The sequence below is a fragment of the Lutra lutra genome, chromosome 1 (genome assembly GCF_902655055.1).
Source record: "Lutra lutra chromosome 1, mLutLut1.2, whole genome shotgun sequence".
In the NCBI taxonomy this organism is placed as follows: domain Eukaryota; kingdom Metazoa; phylum Chordata; class Mammalia; order Carnivora; family Mustelidae; genus Lutra; species Lutra lutra.
The window spans coordinates 82,945,868-82,966,770 of record NC_062278.1 but is presented as its reverse complement, the minus strand read 5'-3'; the positions used below and the strand labels follow the sequence as shown (position 1 = coordinate 82,966,770).

At 39.6% G+C, this 20,903-nt stretch overlaps 1 protein-coding gene across 3 annotated transcripts in view; it reads right to left on the bottom strand.

Moving 5' to 3' along the window:
• TIPARP (TCDD inducible poly(ADP-ribose) polymerase) overlaps nucleotides 1–20,228 on the bottom strand; it is a 29,931-nt gene extending 9,703 nt beyond the window's left edge. Inside the window, exons 1-3 of one of the 3 annotated variants that reach the window (XM_047728719.1) lie at nucleotides 19,973–20,228; nucleotides 17,481–17,543; nucleotides 15,796–16,753 (exon numbers count right to left, since the gene is read on the bottom strand). In XM_047728719.1, the coding sequence (XP_047584675.1) occupies nucleotides 15,796–16,712 (917 nt within the window). In that variant the 5' untranslated portion in view covers nucleotides 16,713–16,753; nucleotides 17,481–17,543; nucleotides 19,973–20,228. Of the gene's footprint in view, nucleotides 1–15,795; nucleotides 16,754–17,480; nucleotides 17,544–18,960; nucleotides 19,224–19,972 lie in introns of those variants that run through there. The other 2 variants (XM_047728713.1, XM_047728723.1) reach the window with 2 other exon arrangements.
• Between the last annotated feature and the right edge of the window lie 675 nt (nucleotides 20,229–20,903).

The following is a 20,903-nucleotide window of genomic DNA, read 5'->3' as shown; positions in this document are numbered from 1 at the left end:
AAAAAGAAAAACAAAAACAACAAAAAAACCAAACCCCAGATGAGACCAGTATTGCTATTTTACCCAATATCAATAATATCTTTTGTCCCGGGAGTTGGAGGGGGAGAAGTTGGCAAAACATGAAGAGCAAGATAGTTTGTATTATTATGAAGTTTAGCTGTGAGAATATTTTTGTCATTTTGTTATCTGGTTTGCTGCTGCTGAATCAGCACTTCATAAATATCTCAATACTTTGGGGGGAAAATCCCATTATATGAATCAATACCATTTAAGGAATTATAATGGGTGGTCCATTTAAAATCTCTTTTTTAATGAACTTCATCTAGTGTTTGAAATATCTTAACCATTATTTTAAATAACTGGAAAAATGTTCATTGTACTGTTCTTTTTGTGTATTTTTCAAAATATCCCTAAGAACATATGAAAAATAAAATATATCATAAAGTAACATCATAGGTATCAGCAGAGTGACTAAGTTTCCAGACACATTCCTTCATCTTTGTACCCTTTTCATAATGGAGTTCTTTCTTTCTTTCTTTTTTAAAGATTTTACTTATTTATTTGAGAGGGATAGTGAGAGACAGCATGAGCAGGGGCAGGGGAGAAGGAGAAGCAGGCTCCCTGTAGTAGGGAGCCTGATGCGGGCTTGATCCCAGGATCCTGAGATCATGACCTACAAACGCTTAGCCAACTGAGCCACCCAGGCACCCATCCACCACAGATTTCTAAATGGAGGTCTATAATACACAGGATACTCCAGATCTAGTGGCACTCACAATGACTGGCTCATGTGAAATCCAGGTGTTGGAACAAATATTCCCAAAATTCAACTTATTCCCTTGTTGTAAATTAGAATTTTGAAAAGGGTATTAATTTTGACCTAGGGGTTTTGTTGGTTAGTACAACACTTTGCAAATTCTGCTCTAGGAACACTTGTTTCAAGGACTGTTAATAGGTATTCTGTGCAAAAAGCATTCTGTGGTCAAATGTTTGAAAAAAACCTGGTTACACAAAATTAAACAATTTACTTATTGCAGCCGCTCCTCAGCCCCTTTAATATACTAGGTAAATACTGAAGTACCACGATGAGGGCTATAAAGTATCCTTCCAAAACTGTCACAAGGCTCTCTTCCTTTTTTTCCATGTATGCCTATTAACATCTCTCAATAAACACCCTTGGCAAATCTATCATCCTCTATCCTCATGTTCATAATTTTTGAAACAGATTCTATTTGGGGAAAAAACAAACAAACAAACAACACCTCAAGTCATATATCCAACTAATGGTGCCACTGAAGCATGTAACTTAATAAAAGCAGTATGTTCCTTTAAAAATTCCTAAGGCGCTTCCCAAAACCCTAATTTCCTGCTTAGGAGTACAGACAGGAAGGAAGGAAGGAAAGAAGGACAGAAGGAAGGAAGGAGGATATGATCTTAAAAGTACCATATACTTTTAATTAAGTGCGAAATGGAAATAAGACAATAAAATGTAGTTTAAAGTCACATTTGAACACTTCTTGGTTTAAAATTATTTATGTTAAATAAGGGCACTTAATTCAAAAGGAAAAAGTGTTTCTGGAAAATTGTTTAAAAAAGAAGAACAAACGCTGAAAACCGGAACTCCTATACCTAAACTAAACCTCACATCAAGTTGCTTAAACGTTTTTCACTTAATTTTAGGAGAATCTGATACTGAGCCAAGAGATATTAACCTGTTTCTCCCTCTTAACATAATTTACAGTTCTAAACAGATTTTCTTGCTTTAAGTTCATTTCCCAGTAAGTGTTCCCAATTATGAGTTAAATCCTCAGTATTTTCCTTAAGGAATTCGTAGAACAGCAGTTATTATGTTAATATGCATTATAAACAGCCAATGCTTTTTGTTGTTAAAGTACCAGATTTTATTCTGGACACCACTCTAGCAATTTCTGTTTAAGCCTGTATTATTAAGACTTCATAGATAATGATTTGCATGAGAAAGACATCTAAAACTGCAGCTTTTGCCACATCCTCTGTGCATTTCAGTCCATTGGGTATTATGAAATTTCTATGACAAATCCTAATTTACTACAATCAACTGTTCTTTGGATTGATGTATCAAAGTACTGTTTTAGCTCTATTTGATTTTCAATATGCTTTTCTAGACTTTGCAGAGACAAAACAACAAATTTGAAAAACATTAAATTATCTTTTTATAAGATTAATTTTACCACCTGCTCTCCCTTAAACAGGGAATGCTTAAAAAATCCAAAGCCAAGAATTTCTTTTCTCCTCCATCTGCATCAGTAAAAAATGCATGCGATACAGATGCCAAATGTTCAACATACACCACTCTTCTTTATCAAACCATTGTCTATTATGAGAAAGCAGTTATGAGTCATGTATGTGTGGTAATGGTGATGGTGGGCTGTATTAGGCAATGCACAAAGAATTAAACAGATGTAGTTCCTGGCTTCCAGGGGCTTCAAGAGAGAAATAACTAACAAAACATAAAACCAGAGTCCGTACATCTGCCTATCTAAACTCATCAGTGGCAAGTACATCCTGGGAATGAGAGGATAAAGAGTTAGCGTGCAGCATTATGGGACAAGAGGTGGTTACTGGTGTCTAGGAATGGATAAAGGTCAGGAAAAGAGGCTTTACTGTATCAATAAACATAGCTTTTTCTAAGAGAAAGAATTTTAGGAATAGTTTAAATAACAGGAAAAAATAGCGGTAAAGAAAGAAAATAAAAATACCAGGGTTGTGTAAAAGAACAAGAAAAAAATAATTCAAGCATTTTGCTTCTTGAAGAAGGGTAGGGACAGGGAGGGACAGGAGAAATGCAAATAGCTGGAAAAGGAACTCTATTAAACAGGGGTACAAAGCAGATAAGGAAAGGTGAACCAGGGTAAAATAGGCAACATGAAAGATGTCAGGCCATGAACTGAGGAAGTAAGCCCAGGGTCTCAGAGCCTCAAATTTAAGAGTACGAATTTAGAGTATTGAGGTGATAAAGGGTCGAAGCAGTAAATACTGGATGTGTGAAGACTGAGCAAAACAATGCTAGAGATTCGGAAGTAGAGGGAAGCTCTGTAAAGCAGGGTGCAATAATCCTGGTAGATGAGAACTCTACATGGCCTAAAGACATCCCCCACGGAGGGATGGCCAGAAAAGAGAGAGTATGGGAGATGGCCACTATATAGGATTTAGATTTGACTAAATATATCATATGGCTAAATTAATCAGTACTGACTTTCCCAAGATATAACCCTATCATAATGAATCAGGAAAAAAATCTTAAAACAGATTGATGATTTTTGCTACAAAAGGAAGAATGAACTAGAATTGCTGAAATATTAACAATTCTGTTTCCATATGCTTCACCAACAAACACACCACCACACATACCGATATAAGAATCCAGATACAAAACTAATCTAAAATTCTGAAAATAACACCCATTCTCATAATTTAGATGCTTTATAACAATGATTCTCCCCCTACTCAACAAATAATTTGACATACCAAGTAAGACATTTTTCAATTATTTATTATCTATGCATGGAGCACCTACACCTACCTAAGTCAGAAACAATGTCCCACAACCATCATTTCTTCTGTGTACATTTCAAATACAAAAGAAAGTAAACAGGGACCATGATGCAAATAACAGAACTATAACGAAAACCCAAAACTATTTTTAAGTTTAATGAAACAGAAATTAGTAAGAACACGATCTCTTTGTTAGATAAATAGTTCTTGGGATTATGCATTTGGGAGCCCAGTAAGGAATATAACTATTTTAGACAATTTTTCTGTATTTACAAGTTGTTTGAAACCAATAAAGAAATATGAAAAACAAAAATATCTTAAGTAGACACACTGACTAAGCACTGGACTGTGTGCTGGGGATAAGATGAAATGGGCCAGAGTCAGTAAGGAGAGAGAGAGACACAAGCAAACCCAGCGGTATGGTGTGAAATATGGCACAAAGGTGCTCTGGGAACAATTCAAAGGCAGAGGGCCTACCTCTACTGGAAATGGGGTCAGGAAAGGTATTCGTCGGAGGTATCCTAGAGTAGATGAAATGAGAATCAAGTCTGGCAGGCCACCACGCAGACAATGGGAGGCAGGACATCACATGCAGAGTGACTGACATGTGCAGAAGCCAACCAAACAAGGCACAAGAGACCCAAGAGTGGGCAGTACATACAGTTCATGTGAGAGGTCAGGGTGTTATGTGTGTGAGGGGGATGATAAGAGATAAGACTGGACTGGATATGTTGGCTGGGGCCAGATAATGAAAAGCTTTGTATGCTGGGTTAAGAGGTCAGGACTTGATTCTGTGGGCAGCAGGAATCACTGGTCTGTTTTCAAGAAAGTTCAGACTCGCCTTTTAAAAAGCTACTCCAACAGCAATGGTAAGGAGGACTGATTTGTTTATCTTAGGTAGGACAAGGTGGGGAAAAGGAGGGGAAAGGTGGAGACAGGCACTTACTTGCTAAATATTTATTAGCATGTTTTTCATTATTATTAATACTTATTATTTTTAGGCGTAGCCATCTGTAACTATTAGAACTACACAAGACAAATGATGATAGAGAACTAAGGAGGCAACAGCAGGGAGACTCTGAAAGTTATTAAAGAGTCAAAATCTGACTGCACAAGATAGGATTACATGTGAGGCTGAAGGGAATGTAGAGTCTAGGATGTGTCCCATGTTTCTGATCTGGATGACTGGGTAAGGTACCATTATAGGAGACAGGAATTGTAGGAGGTGGAACACGTTTAGGTGGGAAGATGATGCAACTAAAATACAGAAGTCAGACTTTAGCAATGGTCAATTAAATTTTTTGACCCTACTCAGCAGTTTTAACCAGAGGGGCTAGATTTCAGAAATTTGTCTTCCATCCTCTAAGAGTTAACTATTTTCCTACAAGGATAAATCTGTGCTCTCAAACTAATTCACACCTGCCCTAATCAGCTGACTAAATAGACACAATTAATAGGTCCTCTCATTTTATTACTGTGATGTAGAGTGAAAATTTCTCCGAAAACTGAGGGTCATAACAATAGTAGGATAAAGATCAAATGAAGTATATAGAGTATTTAAGCTCTTCTGCTATGGACTTGAGACAGGCATGACAGATGGGACATGTTTGCTGCTGCTAAAGAAATTTCACAGGCACACAAAATATAGCTGGCTTTTGATACCTGGCTTTGATGTTTCCAGAACTCATTTAGCAATGTTGGAATATCTAACAGCTTATATATCCCTTCAAATATGTTACAAGGTGATGAGAATCAAGCCATGGCATATACAATACCAATGTATTTTGTGAGAGCAGTGTAGTTATTTAACTTCAGAGGACTACGTATTCTAACTTTATGCTTCAGAAGCATAGTAAACTGTCATTCATTCTGTTAAGATTTTTGCTAATACTGACACAAATAGCAATAAAAAATTTTCTATAAATGCTTATATAGGCAACATCTTTCAATATGTAGCAGAGGTTAAAATTCTATATTTAACTTCTACACTATGACATGGGTCTTAGTACCAACTGGATTTTCTCTCTTTGTATCCAGAAGTAGCTATAAATACAGACATGCCTACAGATCAAAATTAGAAGTTTCCATTATTACACATATGACTCTCAGTAGTTGTGGGTGGGCTAAGAATCAAATGTTGACAATTAAATCGGTCCACCTCTAAAGAGACCCTGACCAAATCAAGACAGGATTGCTGAGGCTTAGCTCACTCTGTAAAACAACATCAAACCTCGATCATGGATTTAGCTCATGGTTCCAAATATCTCAAACAATTTTGGGTAGGCAAAAACATGTATTTTTTTAAAGATTTTATTTATTTATTTGACAGAGAGTGAGATCACAAGTAGGCAGAGAGGCAGGCAGAGAGAGGGGGGGAAGCAAACTCCCCGCTGAACAGAGAGCCGATGTGGGGCTCGATCCCAGGACCCTGGGATCATGACCTGAGCCAAAGTCAAGAGGCTTAACCCACTGACCTACCCAGGCACCCCAGCAAAAATATTCTTCACTTTAAGATACAATGAGTTTCCAGGAATCAATTCTTAAGATGGTGATCATTTTAAGACAAAATTCTGACTGCATACGCTGCTCCCTTGGTGCCTCCTGAGACATCTTGGAAATAGGTGAATGGGAAGGCAGCAAGTTAGTGAGTGGATGCTGTCTAGAATCACATTTATCTGTGTTGTGTGTTAAACGCCATGGCTAATTTACAAATTGTGAGACATCTAACTGTGGTCTTACTTTTTAAAAATTGTTATTTATTCATTTATTTGACAGAGACAGAGAGAGAGAGAGAGATCACAACTAGGCAGAGAAGCAGGCAGAGAGAGAGGGGGAAGCAGGCTCCCCGCTGAGCAGAGAGCCCGATGCGGGACTTGATCCCAGGACCCTGAGATCATGACCTGAGCTGAAAGCAGAGGCTTAACCCACTGAGCCTCCCAGGCACCCCCTAACTGTGGTCTTAAAGTCATTATAGAAATGAACACTGTGAAATGAAAATGAGAGGATAAGAGGAGACAAAAGGAAGGCAGATTCCCTACACGAAAGAATACAATTTTTAAGCTTTTGTAATTCTATATTCTCCAAAAGCATGAGAAGAACTAAACAAACATATATAACATAGTTTATTCTCAAAAACCTTTGTACCAAGACACATTTGAGTACACCTAAGTGCTTCCTAAATCCTAAAAAATACCATACACTTAAGTCCCCTCTGCCCTATGCAACCACTAAAAGTAAATTATAATATCTACTTGAGGAAAAGAACCTGCTAAATTTTGTTATGTTGGGCTTTTTGTCCGTTTTACTACAAAACTACCAGATCAAAGGAAAGAACACAAAAGAACTTTCTAGTAAGATGTGGTAAGCCTAAAAATCTTTCATAAATAAAAATTACACCTATGAGATCAGAAAATCTCACTGCTATCTATTTACAGAGGCATGGGATTAAATTTTGCACTCTGAAGACATCAGAAATGTCATATAGCCTTAACTTTTAGCCAAGTTCAGTCACATGTCCTGAGGCTCCTAGAAGGTAACTTAAGTGAGACATACTTCTCAACCATGGCCTGAAGAGGAACTGAAACTTAATTTCTACAAGAATAGCTGGGATAGAAAGCACACAACAGATTTTTTAAAAATGTGTATCATACCTTATACTGCCTTAAATTATGCAGTTACTGCCTTTTATGAACATGAGTGAATATCCCATTTGTTAAGTGAAATATTTTTAGAACTGTGAAGTTTCTATCTTACCTCAAAGTAGCCAATAAAAACTGCCATGTACTCAGGGCACTATACTGATTAATTCAATTTTGTGAATATAGAATTTAACAGCATTGGAAGAGGGGTAAAATATATTTGCTTAAACAATTTTTCTCCTTGATTACAAAATCAATTGTATGTAAATGCTAAAATTACTTTAAAATAATTGCTTTCAAATAACCTCAAATAACTCAGAACTCATTTACACATAAATGAAATTATAATTATAAATAATTATCATAAAATAAATCCTCTAATAACCACCAGGAAAAAATACAGGCTATTAATTTATAGATCAACTTTTAAAATTACAACTCTTTAAAAAAGGGTTTTATTCAGAATTTTCTCAACTTAGCCTTATCTTTTTCCCCACTTAGTACAAATAAACTAATTGATAAATGAACAAATTAAAAATATACACTTCGATGGCTTATTATGAGAACCCAGAGATGACTAAGAAGCTCTCAAAACTAGAGATTTTAATATATGCAAACTAACCATACAGAGAATTCAACACTTTCTGAGAGTTTTAAGCAAATTTCTTAAAGGAAAAAAAAACACATTAGGAGATAACTTTTTTCTTGTGTACATTTTATAAACTGTGACCACAAAACCTTTCAATATGGCTTTAAATCAGTAACTTTTTCTGGGGGAGAGGAATCTATGAAGCCAATCTGTTTCTCTGACAGATTCAGTTTTATCAATAGTTAAGATAGCCTAAATTTTTGGTAACAAATCAATTGTAGGATCCTTTATACAAGGCTTCTGATGTGTGGCAGCATTTGGACAATCAATCGTCGTAAGCAAGCAAAGTACTTGCCTTCTGTTTCATAAATTCTACCCCCATTCAAGGATATCTTTCTTTTTATTACCTCAGAAGGCAAATCTACTATTTCTCCTGTGCTTATTTTTATTCTCTCAATGCCTGGAAATGAAAGAGCAAAGCCAGGTGGCAGTCAGAAACCAAAGACCAACCGCAGCAGGAAATTATTTAGAGTATTTTGTGCCATTTGCCCTCTCTACGCCCTGATCAGCTGCAGGAGCTGTGAAGATCACAAGGTGCAGGCAAGATCCTGAGAGCATACACAGTATAAGCAAATTCACCCTTGGGCCTCTATCCCTGCCATTCTTCCCCCACTCTTCAGTGCTGGTAAAAATTTCAAGCAAAGAAGGTCACCCAAACTCTATGGCTATATGTTAAATGAGAAGGGACAGTTAAAAAAAAAACTCAGTCCAAAAAGAAAAAAAAAATTTTTTTTAATTTTATTTATTTATTTGACACAGAGAGAGAGAGAGAGAGAGAAAACAAGCAGGGGGAGCAGCAGAGCAGAGGGAGAGGGAGAAGCAAGCTGAGCGGAGAGCCTGATGCTGGGCTTGACCCCAGGCCCCTGAGATCATGACCTGAGTCAAAAGCAAACACTTAACTGATTGAGCCACCCAGGCACCCCCCAAAAGAAAAAAAATTGTTAACAAAGAGAAATTCCTCTAAGTATGGCCTAAACATATTTTCCAGTCATATGAGAAGTGCTATGTTTCACATAAAGAGAATTAACAAATCTTTCCTTATGCTCAGAAGCAATAGAGCCAAAATAAAGGACATCCTTTTGCATAAATAGTATAAATTTCCTGAACTCCTTCTCAAATAACTTAGTCATGGGAGATTCTAATATACTCCTGACACATTTTGTGGCATACATACTTGCAAATCACTGGTTTCTGTAAAATGTGAAAGGGAACAGTCATTGGCATTCTCACTAAGAGCATACCTTTCATTGTGATGACCATGTAAAGGTTCTTTACTGGCCAAGTGGGTGTTAAAAGTATACAGCACATAGCAGAGAAAGATCAAGGAGACAGACACATTTTGCTGTGTGGACACAGCAAATAGGAATGCTTAGTTAACTCCCTTCTATGCTTGTCTTAGCACCAGTAACAGGTTAGGTCAGCAAGGAAAATTGTTTAAGTTTCACAATTAAAAGTTCATTAATATCATTAAGTTCTACAATTTAAGTTACTGATCACAGAAGTGGCTATAGTTAGCATAAGACTGCAACTATAATTTTGCACAAATCAAATATAAACCTTATAAACTAGCAAGCTGAATAAATGGAATTTATTATGCACAAAATCCTTTTTTCCCCCAGATTTCAAAATGTATTTCAGAACTTACTGCAATTTCAAATTCCCCCATTAACAAGGAATTATCAAGGCTTATGTGTCGGGGACTGGGCTGGTGTTCATGTGTCGGGGACTGGGCTGGATTAGGTTTAACACTTACAGGGATTTTAAACAGACACAAGTCTGTGCAGTATAATTCCTGGCCCCTAGAAAGCACTATCATAAGTAGCCTATAAATATAATAATACATTTTATTAAAGAGGTTCTTCATATCTAAAATGTAATTTGTTTGCTCCTAGAAATGGTAAACTTCAGAAGTATTTTATTCTTTTGTATAGTTTGTGCTTATGGTTTTGCAAAGTATGGTTCAATTCAAGACCTTAAGCTATTACTCTAAAATTTGAAACCCAGAATGAAACAGAACTAAACCCTCTGCACTCTGTTATCCTCCAAAAAGATATAAAATCACTCATATTCACTTCACTTCAGTTTAAGACTCCCAGTTTTATTTTAAAAGAGAAATTCTGCTGCTTTTATGAAGGGAATTTCTTGTAAAACTTATCAGTATCTAATTACCAGAACCAGCCTTATAAAGTTGTGCTAGAATAATCAAGAATCATCTTATAGTTCAAAATGTTTTTTCCTTTGCAAAAATGATACATATACTTAAGTTTTCCTGCCACAAAAAGAAAAGTGCAACTCTCAAACAAGACACTAGTAATTATTAAAGGTTACTGATCTACATTAAGAGGACCTCAGGTTCTAATGTGATAAAAATTGTTACAATCAAAGGACGCAAAATCTAGTGGTCTCAAATCAGAGGATAAGAAATAAAAGAGGTCAGAGGAAATCAGTCATAATCTCAAATGGCTGGATTTTAGTAGCATTTCTTGGATATCCCAGGTTTGTATGAGCTACGTACTGTTTAACCCTTTAGAAAGAGCCTCCAAGCCCAATATAAAACTAAGGATCACCTAAGATCCGAGATACACCGGTGGAATTTATAAATTTACCTGCTTTATGGCAGAATGCAAATCCAGAAACTAGAAATTCTAGTGTAACATAGGAAACAGATTTATAGGAACATAGTAGAGTTAATCAAATCGTAGTGTTTGCATGTCCATATGCACAGAATGAAATCTTAAACGATGAATGGAGCACACTTATTTTTTCCATTTACAATAAAACATAAAAACTCTAGAGTCAACTCAAGAAAATGCATACTGTATCATGTATCTATTTTTAGGGATGGCCAGGTAACCTTAAACTATTTCCTTCAACTATTTGATTTAAAAGTTATACATCTTTGACATTTTGAAGGTTCATTTTCATTATAGTAAATACTTCAGGAACAGACTGACCCCAACCTGAAGTCAGGTGACAGCTGCTTCAAAAAGTCTAATCTGCTTATTGACAAAAAGACAAAAAACAACAACAACAAAAACCACCCAGAAAGGGAGTTAATGGATGATTGCTATTGATCCCCATGATAGCTCTACACAGACCCAGTAACTTCGCTGGATTAGTATAGACAGAAGCCAATTAGTTTTATTTCATATGTAAATAGAGCACAAAGAGGTACAAAAAATAAATCATTGGATTGCTTTATCCTAAAGCAGAAGGCACACATTTTGAAAGTCACTTCAAACACAGTTCTTGCTTATCTCTCTCTTTCTCTTAGGCAGGAATTTTTAAAATAAATTCAAACTCATCCAGCTGTGTATATTCAAGAAATACCAAAAAGTCACAAGGCATAGTAAGTTTCAGCTGTTCTCCTCTCTCCAGTGTTATCAATAACACATAATGAGTTAGTTCCTATATCATCACAGCTGTGCAGGCCAGAGCTAACTTGGCTAATTTAACTATTCCAGTAAAGTTCAGTCAGGAGCTTGCTCTACTTTATAGATAATCCACTCCGCAAGTCAAACAGAAAATAGCAGCATATGCTCTAGGTTATCATTAATAACACTTCTCCCTGTCTTCTTTCACGAAGTTCCTATGAAGGCATCTAATGGTATTGTCTCTTGAACAGATTAAAAAAAAAAAAATCAACAACCTTCTAAGAGCAATTAACAATCAAAATAACTCCAAAGTAAGACTGTAACACCATTCCAGGCTTAAACCATAACCTAGTAAAACTCCCTCTCATATTGATAAGCTTTAATTCCCAAAGAGGAGAAAAAGAACACTGGCCTCCAAGAAAAATTAACCATGGAGTCTAGTTTGTACTTTCTTCTTCACCCTCCCCCTCTTTTAGAAATTCAGGATTAGAAATAATCACTTAACTTGGGACTTATTTTCTCCTACAGATTACCTACAAATGAGGTTTGCAGAATGCCTTTCCTTCATGGGTGGTAATAACTAGAAGACTGTTCTGTATTCTGGCACACTTTAACATGAATGTAATATAAAAAACAGTGGTGATCTCAGTTGCTCAAGAGAAATTTGCACATCCTTCACAATTTCAATTATCCACAACAGTATTCTACACAGTTAGTAAAGCTCTTTCAAAACTGCTTAGTCCTGCCATTTAGTATCATTTTCTACTAAGGATGAGTGCCTAAATTGTCAGAGACTATGTTTTCTTAATCGAAAACACAACATTCAATGTTGTTTTCTTAACTGTGTATTTGGAATTTGGAAGTTCTCCAAAGCCCATCCCGTGAGCAAAAGAAGCCTTGGCATCTGAATATGGGGAGTTCATACATATAACTAGTTTCCAGTTGATGTCAGCAATAAACATCTGGAGATATATAAGGGCAGAGTGAGAAAGGACAGTGGGATTGTATCATACTTTGGGATAAAGACAAAATTGCAAAGAATAATTAAAATTATTTCATTACAACGAACCAAATAAGCATTTACTATTGAAATCCTTTTTTTTTTTTTAAGGTTTTTAGTACCCAGTGATCTTAAATAAAGAGTTGGAAGAGACCTGTGAACTCACATAGCTCGTAGCTCAACTTCCTAATTTCATTCTTGGGAGTGAAATGAATATTGCACATCTAATTTGGATTAATTTAGATGTTAAACCCAATACATTTGCAAAACAAAGGATTTTATCTGTACAGTTTGAATCTATGAACTTCTGTCTCTGCTAGAGACCCAGAACTATGAACTTTCCCCAAGCTCCACACAATGAAGTAACAGGGATATGGTATATAATGATTTTCCAAGTCATATAAACTGTTGAAAACAAATGGGATAAACAATTGCCATTCATTATTTCTGAATCCAAAGACTGCTGGGCCAGACTTGGGCATATACACAGCTGAACACACACTTCCTGGTTATGTGCAATCAGTACAGATAGACCAGCTTTACAGGCCTGACCACAGAGATTAATAGCTTTAGCCAAATAATGTGGTAACCATGTGAACCTGGGCTGCTCCAGCTTGTTTGTGAATCTCTCAGCAAGGCTCAACATGCCGTTATCTGCATCTTGTTGCCAGGAAACACAACATCGCTTTGGAATACAAGGAAAACCAGGTTGCAATGACCACAGGTCAACTTCCCAAAAGCCTAATTTTTGACACTTAGCTATCTACAATCTTGTATTTCTTACTGTTGTCTATGAGAACTTCACTTTATTAATAATTAACTGTTAATACCTTTTGCTATTTTTATCAGAGCAGGACCACTACCATTAACAATGTAGCAGCAGCATTAGTAATTACAATAATTCACTCATACTTTTCCTCTCAAGTGTCAAATGAACATTAATTTCATTAAAACAGATTTGAAAATCAAGCACTCACTCCAACTACTTTATTACTGATCCAACAATGTACACTTATAGGCCTATATCTAGGTCTAATTCTTTAGCTAAGTAATTTTACTAAAGAATAAAATACCCAATATGCTGCTGACCTAAGAGTTCTTTTGAGATCGAAATACCTGTCTTGCCTTGCTCATGGCAACAGAACATAATGTGTTGGACAATAATCCTGCTAGTTTCTTCCAGACCAATTCAGAAAGTAACTTTATGTACCAAAATGCTGAAGTACTCAGCGGACTGGAAATTTGCTTCATAAGAGTGAAGTGGGAGGCCACTATTCTGCAGTTTTGCAATCTGAAGATGGAAGGATTACAGTGGCTTTGAGAGTATATATAAAATTAATTACCCTGACATACCAATTAGAATTGCTAGCTCATGGGCAACACAGATTTTGGACAATACCTTATTTAAAAGATTTTTGAGATAAAATGAAAAACATCTTTATCTTCTCCAATGCTTGCTTTAAAAAAAAAAAAATTAAAAGTCCTTAGCTTTAGTACAGGACGTAAGAATTTTGCTACCCAAGTAAGACAGAATATTGACTACCTGATATTATCAAAATAATACATTAATGATTAGAAAGCTACATTTTTAAATAAGATTTATTCATTCATTTATTTACTTACTTACTTACTGGGGGGCAGGGGAGTGAGGAATGGAGAGGGAAAGAGGGAGGAATAGAGACTCTAAAGCGGATTCCACACTGAGTACAGAGCCCAATATGGGGGCTCCATCCCACAACCATGAGAGCTTGACCTAAGCTGAAACCAAGAGTTGGATCCTTAACCAACTGAGCTACCCATGATTTAAGCTACATTCTTTATATTATCTTACTTTTATCCCAATGGCTCCTATATAATAATGCCTTAAACTTGGATCTTATATTGTCTCTTATCTTATTCCATGCATCCCTTTTGAAACACAAGATGCAAAGTTCTAGTCTCATGATAATTAAGTTGCTAAAGAGACACACAGATTTGTGTACTATACAACTGAAATAATGCAATATTAAGAGAAAACCACTTAATATTAAAAGGGAGCAAATTTAAAAAATAAAACAAAAAGTGGTTTCTACAATGTCAACAATGCCCAGGCACTACGTTGAACACGGGTTAACATCAAGACTAACAAAAATAAACAACTTAGAAATGGTTTACTGACACCATTTGATTCCTGACTCTCCAGACACCTGGGTTAGTGTAACTCAAGTTATCTGTGAACAATGACAAAGATGACTCTGAAGAAACTGTTTCTCTTGGGGGCATCTGGATGGTGCAGTCGGTTAAGTGCTCTACTCCTGGTTTAGGCTCAGGTCGTGATCATGAGGTCATGAGTTCCAGACCTTACCTGCTCAGCATGGAGTCTGCTGAAGACTCTCTCTCCCTCTTCCCCACAACCCCCCCACACCCATACGCATGCTCGCTCTCTCAAACAGATAAATAAAAGAGGAAAAAAGGGTTTCTCTTGGACTTGTGGGTTACGATTCTCAGCGTATTTTTCCTTCCTATGGGTCATGTCTTCCCATACTGCATCAGGCCATTCATCATCATTAGGCCATTCATCATCTGTGAAGTTGTCAGGTTGCCCTCATTGTCTCCCAAGTCAGGTAGCACAGACAGATGTATTCTTCTCCCATCATATAATTTTAAGCCTCTCTCTCGGTCATAGACAAATAGCCATTAATATCACATATTTTAACTCCTATACTACAGGGGAAATAACTAGAGACAAAAATTAATGCTTACTATACCGCCATTATTACACTAGCAACTTCACAAGTGGCAACTTTCATTTTCCTCTTCATTTTTATGTTCAATTAAATACAAATTGAGATGTGGAAACTTCAATTCCCTATAAATGACTACTGCTTGGGCATTCACACTTAAAAGAAGTAGATTATTTATGTACATGCCTTGCATACAAAAACTTGAGGATAACATTTTTATTTAAATGATAAACATATCTATTAACAAATTTTCCCTTCAACTCATTATTCAGGTCTAAGAAAACAGCCTGAATTGCAGAAAAATTTTATCTGTAAGATAAATAGATTAATAAACTTAACGGTAAAAAGCCTTAAGGAAACTAAAAGAAATTTAACATGTTTGGGCATGATTCAGAAGTTTGGGAAGAGGTTCCCAGAAAAACTGTGCCATTCAAAATGGAAAGAGTGCCATAATAATCTCCAAACAATACTATTTCCCTTTAAAAAACAGAAGCTACTCAATATGCAAATATTTAAAACAGATAAATTTGGTACTCATCATTTATGCTATTTTAAGATTAACCTTAGACTTTCTTTCAAAAGCAAACTCTCTTGTGCAATTAAAACAGTATCTGATGCACAGCATTCAATATATATGCAACTTCTCAGGCACATGCATATTGCACAGGGTGACATATGAATTGTTCAAATCATAAAACCTTCATTTTCTGGTTAGGTAAATAGTCTGCATTCAACCAGCATGAAAAATCAGGATAGTATATAGCCAAAAGAATAAAACCTGTCAAATTACTACTGAAAGAAACCACCCTACTAAGCATTTAGCCTCTTGACCTTTTCTATAGGATTTAACAGCTTTAAAGTAGTTATAAATACATACCCATACTTCATTCTCATTCTGTCATTCTCTGGGTTACAGTAAAATCTTTCCAAGTGCTCCTGGGAATCAGTGGATACACTCTGCCATTTTTGAGTAGTTGTCCTCTTGATCTGCCAATGATATGGCAACACCGTGTGGTGCTTCAAACAATCCCTGCCATAAATACAAGTGCCTTGCAAAAAGTCCATGCAAATTTCAATTCCGTTCTCCTGGTGAGTATGGTACTGTAGCTGGTTTACCAGCTCAAACACAAGGTCAAGGGAAGCCTCTTCACTTTTGTCCTGAAAGAGCTCAGTACTCAACTTATCACTGGTGTCCAAAATGTATTGGATTGTAAAACTGTTGTCTTGGAAAACTCCTGGAATGTAATCCATAACTTTGTCTATGCAGTCAGGACTAGCAGGAACATCACTTGAAACTGAATGCAAAAGGTCAGTCTGGAAGTGCCCTGCTGTAGAATCTGCTACCGTCCCACTAAGAGTTTCAGGTGGAAAGCTGTGATCCTGGATTGGAACCACTTGTTCTGGAGCATCAGTGGAAGCATGGGCTTCTGGTATTTGGCCCCCAACACTTGTCCCATCAGGAATCAGAACAGACATACTATTTTCTGCTGGTGGACATGATGGACTGATTTCCAGGGGTTTTTTCACAATAGGTTCATGTAAGCTGCTCTCATCTGCACTCTGGTTTCTAGATCTGAAAACACCATCAAGTGAGCCAGATTCTAGCAAAGTATTTAAAATGGGCCTCAAAGACCTCAGGGCTCCAGTTCCCAATCTCTTTTGCTCCTTTTTCTTAAAACAAGTCTTCAATGGAGTGATCTTCTCAGACAGTCTCATTTGGCATGAAAAATCATCAGGAGGAGAGGGAGGCTGCACTACACAGTCTGGCTCAGGTTCAGTGGTTTCCATTTCCATGGTGTGGATTAGCTCCAACTGTTCCTCAGAGTCTAAAAATCCTACCAGGAAAGGAAAGAAGATGATCATTTACAAGCTGACAACAACTGGTTCCCATTCATTCATCAAAATGTTTTGTTTCAGTCTGTGACTAAGTCCATGAGGTCACTTGTCTTATACCATATTTCATCTTTATGAGTTAATTTTAAATTTTATTGAGAAATTAAGGCTCCAAAGAAGCCAAGGCTATTCAAAAGCCCACAGCAGGTAAAGGTAAACCTTCCAACAGGCTCTTGACATTTATTTGTGGACAATATACAATTGGTAATTCTGCTGGGGTATGAATTTTTACTGTAAATCTAGAGTGTGGTGGGAGGTGAGGGGTAAAAATAAGTGTGGCTAACGGATGACAACAGGGAAACCACATCTCTGCTTTGTGGTTCTCTTCACAGTTGTTTCTTTATCACCGATCCCAAGAGGTGACAAAACCTGTTTCTTTGTTTAAAAAAAAAAAAAAAGTTCACCAAATGAAGGATAAACTTCAAAGTTAAATAGTGAGTGAATTTAAAAGCATGAGGATATAGTCAAGAAACAGGGGCTCTCAAAGAAAGCCAGCAAAATGCTGAAGTGTTTCTAAATTCCAATATATTCCCCCAGGATGTTAAGGGTCTACCTTTTACAATCCCCAAAACATTACCACTATTGGAGGAAGAATACCAGTTGCTTGTTTAGCAACAGAAGCTACATCAGCAGCAACCACTATACGCTGTCTTAAAAACCAAAACACAACTTCATAATTTAGAAAGGGCCTCCTTATCCTTGTCTTCAGAAAAGTTACATATATGATTTTATCTGTTAAAACAAATGAAGGCATGTTATAGAAAAATAATACAAGAATAAAAAACACACACCAAATGTATGTGTTTCCTAATGAACTACTGAGACCAAAAAAAGTGCTGTCTTCAAAGAATCAGAAAACTAAAACCTAAAGTAAAAAGCAAAGAAAACTTTGTAAAATGACAGTGTCTTCTCCACAGTCTAACATTCATTAACCAATTCTGAAAATATTTACTAAGCATTGTACGAGATGGAAGAGCTGGTGATGAGCAATTAATCTTCTCTCTTGGCCAACTGACTAAAAGAATAAGAGATCATTGATGTTAGGGCCCATGACTTCATCAAATACTCCTCCCAATTGATCAGTACCATGCCTAGCACAATGCACACGGTGGGTGCTCTATAATATTTTTTAACCGAATCACTGAAGAAAATGCACCTGTTAAATGACTAGTTCTGTTAGCCTTTATAGGTCAACAACAGAATGATAAAACTGACTACCCAGAATAACAAGTATTAAAGATCTCATTGGAGAGATTCATGAATCTATGTATAGAACATTCATAATGAACAAACTCAGAAATAAACAAAAACACAGTACAGCTAACCCTTGAACTAGGCGGGAGTGGGGACGGTTCAGGGAACTCACTCCTGGAAAAATCTGCTTGTAACTTTTTGCCTCTCGAAAAACTTAACTACTAATAGCCTACTGCCGACCAGAATTAACAGTTGATTAACACGTTTTGTGTTATATGTATTATATACTGTATTCTTACAACAAAGTAAGCTAAAGAAAAGAAAATGTTATTGAGAATATTGCAGGAAAGAGAAAACATGTTCATAGTACTGTACAAAATCCGCATACAGGCGACCCCGGAAAGTTCAAACCCCTGTTCCTCAATGCTCAACTGTATATAACCAGGTGTTAATGCACACGGTAAGTACAAAAGAAAAAGGCAGAAAGAGTTCAGTGTGAGCTGGCATTGTTAGGGAAAGCTTCACAAGGAGGGACTTGACATAAGACATAAATCAACTGGAAAGCAGCCAAGCCAGGCGTTATTATTCATCACTCGGTGATCTTGCCTCAAGGCACAATTGGCACAGATTGTGGTATTCCCTCTCCACCACACTAAACCCGCTTGTGTCTTCCCTGGCGTGTGTGTGCGCGCGCGCACGCCATTCCTATCACCTCCAATCAAGGGAAAAGAGACACTGGACCAATTTCATTTATAGAGGTGTATACACACACACATACACACACACTATAACTTTTCCTGTTATTGCCCTTCGCTAGGCTCGGAAAGAAAGCAGAGAACAGAGGAGTGGCTGGAGTGGGGAAGTCACTAGAACCTAGTTCCTCAATTAGTTTGCATAACAGAAAAATAAAGATTGGAAGGACACTTCCTCCGGCCCCCCGCTGCAGGCGACCTACCGCTCCACCCCTCGCCTCGTGATGTCCCCCGTCCTCCGGGACTCCCGGCCGCTGGCACCGAGCGCGGAAACCACCCTCTGCAAACTCAGGACTCCTCGTCGACCAACCGCGACGCGACTCCGGGACGCCGAGCCCGGGTCCGAGAGACGCCTCCTGCCGGCCGCGGCGGTTTTCGCAGCTCCGCCCCCCGAGCCGGGCCAACTCCGCCCAGCGCAGCTGAGGCGCCGCCCCGCTCGGCCAATTCCCGGCGTTCCGGAGCATCCCACCCCCTCAATGCCCCTCGGCAGGCACCCGAGCGCCCCCGAACCCTCGCTGCAGCCTGGTCCCTACGAGCGCCCCCCGCCCCCGCCCAGGCTTCCCTCCATCTCAGAAGCTCCTCACGGCGCCTTCCACAGTTAATTTCTACCTCGCCTCCTCAAACGACCTTCCCGAGAGGATCGTCCTGCCAGTCTCGGAGGCTCGCAGAAATGAGCCGAGAGGTGCAAGGGGAAACGCGGTCGGCGCCTCTCGGGGTGGCGGCGAGGAAACGGGCGAACACTTCTGCGCCTTCAAAGTTGATCTGAAAACAGCCTGCAAACTTCTGGGCTGCAGCCGGAACGCGGGTCTGCCGGAAGGCTCCCCTCAGCTGCCGTGCCCGGCCCCTGGATCTGCGAACTGCTCCTCCGCCTCAGAGCGCTCGGGGTTCGCCCGGCGGGGGAGGCCGCATAGACGCGCCCCCCGCGCCCACCCAGACCAAGTGGGAACCCGGAGACGCCGGCGACCGCGACTAAACCCTTCGGTGTCTCCCTCCGATTTATACACCTGCCCGAGGCCGTAAGTGATTAATAAGTGTAAGCCAATCCCACCCCGATACTGACTGGATCCGAATGAATTCGGCAGAAAAAAAGCGCACAGTCTAAATATCAATCACCCTAGATCCCCGAAAGACTGCGAGGCCGGCGCCACCGTCCGCGCCCGCCATCCCAGCTAGGGTCTCTCGCCCACCCCTCAGAGCCCACCCGGAGCCCTTCACCTGATCGAGCAGCCTGAGAGAAGCGACCACAGGAGCCGAGTCGCCGCCGCACCGCAGGCTCGCTGGCAGCGTCCGCGCGGGAGGACTGGCGCGGAGAGCGGGCTTGGGCGTCTAAGGGTCGCAGGCCGGAGACGCGACGAGCAGCGCACGGGCCATTCCGCCGCCGGGAGTGCAGAAAACAGCGACCGCACTGCCGAACCAGCTCTCTCGCCTGTCACCGGGAGCTCTGCTTTAAAGTGGCTTCCGGTCGCCTCCTCTCGGCTGTCCCGTCGCGGAGGCGGAGCCTGAGCAGCCGGGGAAGAGGGGTGGGGTGAGAGGGCCGGGCGCTCAATGGGTGCCGCGCAGGAGGCCCGCCCCACGTGCGCGTGCGCGCTCGCTTGCAGGGAGGCGCGCGAAGTGTGCGTGCGATGGCCGCGTGTTCCCGCGAGGGGGCGTGTCCTTCCGCGCGCCGGCTGGGTACCAGCGAGTTCAGGTCTGCGCGCGTTGGGGAGCGCGCGGCTGTGAGGAGGGGAAGTGTGGGCCGCGTGGCGCAGGCTCTACCTGCCCGCAGACACACGGAGGGTCACTGTGTTCCGAGGAAACCCAGGCACCCGAGAGAGGACGTGAGACGGAACGAGCCGTTTCTGTGCGGTTGGCTTTGTCTCCTCACAAAACGCCTCCTGCCCTTGACGCCGCGGGACCCCGACGGGAGGCAAATGGCTGCTACAGCCGCTGTGGCCAGACGGGGTCGCCCGCCCCAAGCCTGACGGGTGGCCCAGCCGCGCACCCGAGTCGGCAGCCTGTCCGCCGCCGGTCGCTAGCGCGCCTGTTTCGGGGGAACGTAGCCTGACAGAAGGGAAACTCGGCTTTGGGGCTTTGACAGTAGAAGCGCGAATCTGTTCTGGAAAGCTCTTAAGTACCGTAATGACTAATTTATTCATTCAACAAATGT